At 43.2% G+C, this 9,096-nt stretch overlaps 2 protein-coding genes across 3 annotated transcripts; both read right to left on the bottom strand.

Annotated features, from left to right (window-relative positions):
- Nucleotides 1-4,507: 4,507 nt before the first annotated feature.
- On the bottom strand, nt 4,508-4,909 carry LOC147432083 (uncharacterized). Its single transcript, XM_086491765.1, has one exon. It carries the CDS (start codon nt 4,907-4,909, stop codon nt 4,508-4,510), a length of 402 nt encoding a protein of 133 aa, XP_086347891.1.
- Nucleotides 4,910-7,209: 2,300 nt separating this feature from the next.
- On the bottom strand, nt 7,210-8,627 carry LOC147432082 (uncharacterized). 2 transcript variants are annotated; one of them, XM_086491495.1, is made up of 2 exons: nt 8,216-8,627; nt 7,210-7,942 (listed from the first exon to the last, which is right to left on the bottom strand). In XM_086491495.1, the coding sequence occupies exons 1-2, from the start codon at nt 8,401-8,403 to the stop codon at nt 7,327-7,329; spliced, it is 804 nt and encodes a 267-aa protein (XP_086347621.1). In that variant the 5' UTR covers nt 8,404-8,627; the 3' UTR covers nt 7,210-7,326. The 2 variants fall into 2 exon arrangements, with proteins under 2 accessions (XP_086347621.1, XP_086347620.1); XM_086491494.1 differs by having other exon boundaries at nt 7,210-7,951; nt 8,216-8,623.
- Between the last annotated feature and the right edge of the window lie 469 nt (nt 8,628-9,096).

Raw genomic sequence — 9,096 nt, 5'->3', positions numbered from 1 at the left:
GGTCCCTAAAGTGGAGTTGTAACCAATGGAGCTACATATTAATGTGAATATGGGAATTCCCATAACTATCAAGCATAGCTACTTGGAGTGGCTCATAGACTAGTTGCAAAGCCCGAAGGATTCTAAAAAATGATGGAATATTCCAAAGATCCAAGAGGGATATTGAGACCTTTGAGTGCCTCGATTTTCCAAGCAACTCAAGGGACTTCCCATAACTATCAAGCATAGCTACTTGGAGTGGATCATACTACATCAAGGAAGTCCCATATTTAAATGCATATGGGACTTCCCATAACTATCAAGCATAGCTACTTGGAGTGGCTCATACTGCATTAAGGATTATGGACTAGTTGCAAAGCCCGAAGGATTCTAAAAAAGGATGGAATATTCCAAAGATCCAAGAGGGATGTTGAGACCTTGGAGTGCCTCGATTTTCCAAGCAACTCAAGGTTGTTTAACCTTTGCCATTAGATCATTCAACCCCTACATCTACAATATCTCTCAGTAGCGGATCTCCTATTGGGTTCCCACTAAGTATCTATATGTTGCTCTTTGGAATGTTTGGAGAACTCTCCTTGTCTAGCACATCTGGTGCTCCAAAAATCATATGTGTTAGAGACTCACGGCCCTATTAATTTGTCAGCATAAATTATCGCTCTCTCTTTGTTTCACTTGGCAGTCAATCATTGGCTACGTTTTCAAGCAATTCAAAAATAGCTACTTCAATAGTGCAATCAATTCGCATGGTGAGGCCTAAAAAACAACGAGCTTTGCTTTTGATAGGATTCAAATGTATTGTGTCAAAAAGGATTTGTACCAAGTCAGTAGGATACACATTCAATTCCCCAACAATGGGTTATTTCAAAAAGATTCATATTTCAAACGCACAATGGTGACCTTTTGTTGGGCAAAGAATTTACAATGATCAGATTGCTTGTCAAGGGCTATTGGAGAAGTGCTTGGTGATGCTTTCATCAATATGTATGCCAGTTTTGGTTTGTAGATGCAAAGAGAAGTCTCTAGATGAAATCACCCACACTGGCCTTATGTAGACCTTCACGTAAGTGAGAGAATTCACTATGAGATTTATAGTTAAGGACACCACATATTCTTGTACCTTAAAGGCATATGCCCTTCTGCAAGACAAGGAAGCTCTATGCTATGGTTCAACGGACTTGAGAGAAAGTCCTCTCTCTAGATGCAATCACCTATGCTTGCACCTTGAAGGCCTATGACAAATGCTCTTGATGGGAAACCTTTCTGGGACACCACCTATGCTTGCACATTAAAGGCATGTGCCCTTCCGCAAGACAAGGAAGCTCTATGCTATGGTTCAACGGATTTGAGAAAAAGTCCACTCTCTAGATGCAATCACCTGTGCTTGCACCTTGAAGGACTATGAAAATGTTCTTGATGGGAAGACTTTCTAGGATGTCATCTCTTGGAGTGATTTGATTGCGAGATTCCCATTATGGGTTAGGGAAGTAGTGTGTTGCTTTTACTGGATGCTATGACTACACCCTGAAGGCTTATGGCCTTATGCAACATGTTGACATGGTCAAGAGAATTCACAAGGAGACTACAAGTCAGGGGCTATTAGAGAAAGATGTTGTGTTTGATAGTACTTTGATTGATATGTATGCCAAGTGTGGTGTCCTCATGAAAGCACATAAATTTCATGATGACATCCTCTCTAGATCCAAACTCCAAAGCAAAGCAGCACAGAGCACATAAATAACACGGGAGCCAAAAACTCAAGCACACTTGATGCAACAACACCGCATGCAAGAAACTCGAGACATGTCAATATTTGTGGGTGACGAATATCTTGTAAGAGTCGTTGCTTTGGGTCCACATGGCGGCTAATCCACATGCTTGTGCAACATGGTTGTGGCATTATCTAGGGAAGAAGAAATATTCACTACACAAGTCAAGCATAGATAAAAAGAGCATGATGAGTGTTCAATAGCAATGAGTTTTTCATTCCTTTCATCCGGACTAGAAACGTGTGTTGTGGGTTACTTCACAAAGGTGCAAGACATGCCCAACATGAGCATTGTGGCAAGGAGTCTGGATTGTTTTCACCATATGCGGAGGGAAGGCCTCCCTCTAAATGTAGTCTCCTATGCTTGCACCTTGAAGGCCTCTAGAGATGGTACCAACTAAGAAACAACATAAATATTCTTTGATGAAGGTAACTAGCTCTCTCTCTCTCTCTCTCTCTCTCTCTCTCTCTCTCTCTCTCTCTCTCTCTCTCTCTCTCTCTCTTTTCATTTTCTTCTTCAGGGAGGCATACTCTTGGTGAATCTTCAAGTGACAACCAAAACTTAGTAAACCCATTCTTATACAAATGACAAGAACGCAAAGAATAGAGAGAGATCGGGTCAAGCTGCTTATTATGGGATGTATATCCATGGTTATTGTTGAAATGGGACCACCATAAATTACTCAGCACATTCTTAAACAATTGACAAGAATGCACACAATAGAGAAGATTGAGTTAAAGAGATATTACTATTTGAAAGCAAATTTAGACATGCTCTTTAGGAAATCATTTGGCTTGACATCAATGCAACACAAATAGCTAATTAAGCACTCTACCTAGGGGTTCTTAGAAATATCCATCATGGGCAAACAAATCATTAATGAGTTTGTTCGTCTGATATTGTTGAAATACAAAAAGTTTTTTCAGTCAATACGTATGCATAATGTGGTATGCACATTGTAGTGTCTTTTTGACAATGAAACAATTTGTTATGCTCAAGATATGGTCTAGCAATTCATTGAGTGCAAGATAGACCTTGAGCTTTTCCATGATGCAAGATTGCAGTAATATAAGGATCTGCATTCGATGAGAGAAAATCTAAACAGAGAATTGTCTCCAAATACAAAACAAATACACTAGGAATCTGAAGCAAAATGTGATGAGGCAAAACGTTAGACTTATTCTTCTATACTTAAATCAATTTCAATGCAGCTAATGAAGTACAATGGACATGACTTCTTGCATTATAAAGTTCATATTGTATGATTGGGCTGCTATTCTGCAAAGGGCATCTTAGTGGCGGGGACTTGGTCCTTGGTGGCTCCGGATAGCGGACTCTGTGGTGATTTTGATGGTATGTTTATGGGCTGCATGTTCGTCAGCTCCGGGGGTTTTTGGCTCTTCTTCTAGATTCGAGGAGTGTGGATGTAGGTTGATGTTGTTGGTTGGGACACTAGCTTCAAGGGAAAGGTGGCTCGACAGTGACAGAGGTGGTTCATTTCGTGGCATCCCTTGGATCAGGGTCCCTGTCGTATCTTGGTGCAAGGCTCACCATAATAGCTAGGTATTTGGGTCTTTCTGAGTCTGTGTGGTGGGCGTTTTCTTTTCGAGGTGATGGAGCTGTTTTTCTTCGCCCTACTTCGACTATAGGTGTATTCCCTATTTTGTATGGGTATGGGCTCCCTGTAAAGCCCCAATCAACTGTATGGTGGACTGAGATGGTGCCATTTGTAAGTGTTGGGTTTGAAGGATGATGTAGGATATGATCTCCTTGATGACATGACTAGTGGTGAGCATGGCTACTCTTGTATCAATTTCTTTTGGGTTTTTAATATAATAGTCACTCACTCCTGTTGGAGTGAGTTTTGGAAAAAAAAAGATGCATGATACTATTTTCCTTTCTCTGTCTTGGCTTCTACATGTGATTGCTCTTACATCTCACATTTTCACTATCTCCCTTTACCTCTACCTCACACGTGTTATTTCATTCAAACTAGTACGGCCGGCCGCCTTTGGAGACCTCTCTCTCTCCCCCTCTCTCCCTCTTTATCGCGTGCAAAGGGGCTTGTTTTTGTTTTGGACTTTAGCCTTTAGGTCGCAGATTGCGACACGTGTAAAAGGCTTCCCCTTCCACCATATTATGTTAGTAGATGCGGCTAACGAAGCCCTCTAGTTATTGATTTACCTTTGTAGCCTGTTGTCCCTCATGAATGATGTTTTTCCCCTACCTTAGTCTCTAGTACAAAAAGCAACCAGATGGCAGGCTTGGATGCCTTTCTCCTATTTGTCTCATCATGAAGAAGAATTTGCTCTTGTAATCTTTTTGCATGTTCTAGGATTGCCCCTCTCCCTTCTTGTGGCGCTTTTGTAATTTCTTTCCTTTCTTTTAATACAAATTTCCACTTTTCCTATTTTTTATAAAAGAAATATCAACTAGTGTACAAGGCTCAAGGTTGGCTTGAAGAAATGCACTCTTCCACCGCCCATCCATTCACACAGGGGTGGAATAAAAAGTTCAATAATTTTCATCTATCGCCCTTTGTGAACACTTGGGACCGGCGGAAGCAACAAGAACAAGGTGAGGAGTCACGATGGCCTGCAGAGATGATTAGTAATTCTTTGTTTAAAGATTAATAGATCCCTCTCAATGCAGCTGAGAGAATGCTTACTTCAAAGGCAGAATAAAATCTAACCCTAAACATGAAAATTAAAATGTGGAATTCAGGTGCGAGAGAGAGGCCTTCAAAGATTAACAGAGGTGGTATGGGGGATGTTTGTTTTTCTGTCAAGACAATGCAACACAGCAAAGCATACATTCCCAAGATAAGGAGAAGCAGACCTTCCCAAGATAATGCAATGAGATATAATGTCATGGCATTGTAACAGCCAATGCCAGCCTCCAAGGCCAACTGCCTTCTTCACAACTCCTTGCAGGCCAACTAGAACAAATTTTGTTCGATTATTGCCTATCACGATGACCTTGGTGTGGCGCGACAGCATAGACAGCTCGTCATCAAAGCCCTCGTCGCTCGCACCCCCTGAGCACATCACCCCTTCCTCACTTGCACCACCTCCTTGCCCATACATAGCTCTTTCCTCTGATCGCACCTCCTCCATCTCCATCTCTATGTCCATCTCCATCATCTTTAAATCAAGTACCCTTCTTAACAAGAGCTCCCAATATATCTCTCCACAATGTTCAAATTAGCATTGATTAAGCCCCAAGAAGCCCCCCGTGGCCGAATTTATGTTTCAATTGGTTTGAGTTGAAATTAAGGATCCATAATTTGTCATACAGCTGAATTGGAAAGTGCACAATACAGAATTGGCTTTGTATGATGATGATGATCTTGGTCTACAAGGATCAACAAGAAGATTGAGCTAAGCTGAGCAGCTCAAAGACATACAAATAAGGTACAAGTTTTGGATAGAGAGGGAGTCTTAAGCGTGAAAAGATTACTCATTTAATTTCACGCAGAAACAGTAGCGCTTACCTCCACTCTTCCAAGCCAAATTCTAAACAAACAGTTTCTCTGACAACGAATAATTTAGCTCAAATAGTCTTGCATTATATACAACCAAAAAGCAAGCTTGTCTACAGTTTGCCGATAGAAAAGTAGAGATCATAGGGCTTTCCTCAGCAAAATCAATGTTCTACCAGTAGAGTACAAATGAGCTACCAAAATTGGAATTTGGGTTCACCTCTCAGCCGACATTGGGAATCCTTCCAAAACCAGAGAAGCAGATCTTCGAAGGAATCGCTGATAAGGGCCTTGCGATTTGATAACTCAGCAAGAATGTAGGATATGCGCGCGGGTGTGTGTGTGTAGCGAAGAGAGAGCTTGCACTGTGGTGGCAGGCAGAGCTAGGCAATGCCGAGAAGAGGGCTTCCTGTTAGAAATTGGCCGCAACCACACGCGAGCTGGCGGACGCGTCAAGTGACAGCAACGTAAACTCGCACGCCTTCTCCACAGTCATGTCGTCCTGTAGCCCTCGCCTTCACACAAAGCTAAAAACCTACTGGCCGTCCACGTGGACGCCATCCGTCAAAGGACGCCCAACCCAGCCCAACACTAAGGCCTTTTCTTCAGCAGGCCAAAAAGGTCCCTTTGCTTTTCTTTAAATGGTTCAAAAGTTATTGAAATAAAAATAAAAATAAAAAGGTTTGTCGGCAAGGAACTATCAACACACATGAAGGGGGGAAGTGTTTTTTTTTTTTTTTTTTTTTGGGGGGGGGGGGGGGGGGGGGGGGGGGGGGGGGGGGGGTCCCTGGTAGAAAACCTTGGAAACTCTTCCGTGAGTTGGAAACCTTTTCGATCATTTCCTCCGCGCTATGTGAACATCGTAGGTGACATGGCATAGGGTTATTGGTTCGAGGCACACTTGCTTTTGCCTTGCCCCGCCTCTTGTGAACCCAGCCTAAGGGTGTCTTCACAAACGGGCACAAATTATTCCAACACTTCATGCTAATGGGCGGCCTGAAAAGTACCAGGCTGGACTGATGGGGATTGGAGCATTCACAAACAACGGACACCATCACTTTTTCGTGGAATGGAAGTTCGAGAAACTATTGGCTCAATTGGTTATGACTCTGAGCATGTGAGCATGTGGTATTGAGATCAAGTCCCCCGCTCGGAATTTTTTGTTGAAAAGCTGCCAGCTCAACACGCCCATGCTTTTGGGGTGGGGGAGGCCCATAAAAAGTTTGAGGACAGGCATGACGGGGATGCCAGCTCGCGCCCATTCATTTTGTGTGTGAACCAAAATGAGGCGCCCATGTATGACCGGTCATTCGTTTTGTCTGTTGAGAATGGGCGGACGTTTGTGAAGCCGCCGTAATACATAACATACTGGCAAATGCTTAAAATTTTAAAAACTAGAATGCCCTCTTTTTCTGTGGTTGAGTCTATAGAGAGAGAGAGAGAGAGAGAGAGAGAGAGAGAGAGAAAGAGAGAGGTAGATTTGTGTTGGAAACGTGTTGAGGAATTATGCGCTAGTACAACTACTAGAGAAAGGGTGTACTAACTAGAGAAAGGGCGGGTAGTACTTGTACTACACAAACACCGCCTACAGTTTGAACTTTGCATTGTGCACCAACAATGAATGAATCAAGACTTTTACTATCTCAACCTTAATGCGCTCGGACACAATAATCAATCCCACATTCGAAAATCATTGACACAACGTCTTATTTCTTTGCTCTTGTCATATTCATTGGCTTCTGTATAATGCAAGCATGTTTTAGCATCATACATGTGTGTTGAAATTTGACGCCTACAACGAAATTTTGCTTCGGTTATATGAATTTCATTCATGGAAGGATCATACAAGACCGATATTAATGTGCTCCTCAACACGCAGCCATCGTTTTCTATTGGGCCATCGGATCGGATCATCGCTTAATTGTCTAGTTAGATCACCAGAGATTATTTGATGAAAGAGAGAGAGAGAAACTGCCAGTAGGTTAATTTACCAACAAAAAGATCAGGAGTAACAAAAATTCATGAATGAGGTTGCTATATTACATAAATTTTCCCACAGTAATAGGACAGATGTTCTAGCTACATGGTGAAACAACTTCTGGCTTTCTTCATGGGCATTTGATCTTGTGGACGACGAGGAGGAGGAGCGGTGTTCTTGGGACCGTCTATGTCGTGTATGCCATCGATCAGTGTAGAGGTCAATGTGGCTTTGGCAAGGAAAAGTTCTTCCTTGTCACCGTCGATGTTGTCGTCCTCCCTATCTTCGCCATCAGCTATGGTATTAGCAGGCCAAAAGGGGTAGACTTGGCCTTGCAAGTGCGGAATTGGCTTGGGCTTGCCTTGAAGATCCGGCAAAACCATTTCTAGCTCGCTTATGGTCCATGCCGGACACTTGATCATCCTCCTTCTGATGCTCTCATTGTTCTTCTTCAAGCTATCGATCCTTGGTACCCATGGAGAGTTCAACCCCTCATTGGGTGGCTCTATTGATGGCACATTTCCTACCAGTAGTGTCTCCATTCCTGGCATATTGTCTATGCTTGCATTGTCGACGAAATCACCAGCGACATATGACCTTGCGACCGGCGTGCCCATGGTCGGACGATCAGCAGTCCCGTACACCATATTTGCCATTGCCAGCGCCTCTACTGGCCACATGGACAGTCCCACCAAGGCCGTAGCTGCTACTGCAAAGCTGGCAAGACTGTGTATTAAATCATTAAACTGATCAAATCAAAAGGATAAGCGAGTAATATACCATTTCCGTGATATACCAACATGTAACATGCAAAAGAAAAAGCACAGTACTCTAATTAGAGTACTGCAAGATGATGAGATAACAACTCAAGACTCAAGTGCAGAGAAGAAGAATCTTCATCGTGCACACACATCGAAGCACAATTGCGCGCGCAAGGACGCACCCACATGCTCTGATCAACAGCTAATTGATAAATTGATGATTACCTACCTGCAAGCCCGATCCTTATTTGAGACAACGTCGCCACCAGACGTGGCCGTTCCGGTGATGAGATCGTGCGGGCCATGCAGTGATTTGAGAGGGGGGGAATGTAAGGTAGAAGGGGCTCCTCGCTGCAGGAGCTGAATGGCCTGCAGTGATCCGAGCGGGCTGTTGCAAGAATTAGGGGAGGCAGCCATTTTTTATCTTTTCAAAATGCAGGCAAGTACCTAATCACATTAGACAGAGAGGGAGAGTTTGAGCAGTTGCATAGAAATGCCATCAAATTGGGCCTTAATATAATAATAACTTGTGCGTCTGTGTGTGTGTGTGTGTGTGTGTGTGTGTGTGAGTGAGAGAGAGAGAGAGAGAGAGAGAGAGAGAGAGGGGGCGGCGGGAAGAGAGAGACGAGGAAGAAGAGAGAGACGTGCCACCAGAGAAAATGTGAAGGTGCAATGTGCATAGATTATAGGGACGAGAGTCATTAATTTGTCCTTCGCTTTCAGTTTCACCCTTCCAGTGCAATTTTAGCTGTTAAAAAACCTAAACTTGTGGAGAAATTTAGTCCAATTTTCTCTCACATCAAGGTCCGCCCATAAGACTCCCCAAGACTTTAGTGTGCCTTCTTGCACGCCAAATTATAGTAGCAGTTTTAAAGGGCACTTCAATGGGGAAGCGATTGACACCTCCTCTCAACAAAGTAGCAGGGGACATTGTCTCCCGGAAGTAGAGGATGATATATCCAACAGAGACCAACTCCCTCTATTTGGCACCTACACCTGCTTCTTCATAGAAATACTACACACAAATATAGGCACAATTGGACACGAGGGTTAAAGTGGACAACCGTGGTTCTTTCACTTCTTCGGCTGGGTTCACACTTGCGTGGCGGC

This window comes from Adiantum capillus-veneris, chromosome 20 (genome assembly GCF_014529385.1).
Source record: "Adiantum capillus-veneris isolate H3 chromosome 20, ASM1452938v2, whole genome shotgun sequence".
NCBI classification, from domain to species: domain Eukaryota; kingdom Viridiplantae; phylum Streptophyta; class Polypodiopsida; order Polypodiales; family Pteridaceae; genus Adiantum; species Adiantum capillus-veneris.
The sequence above is the reverse complement of the archived record's forward strand: the minus strand, read 5'-3'. Positions and strand labels throughout refer to the sequence as shown.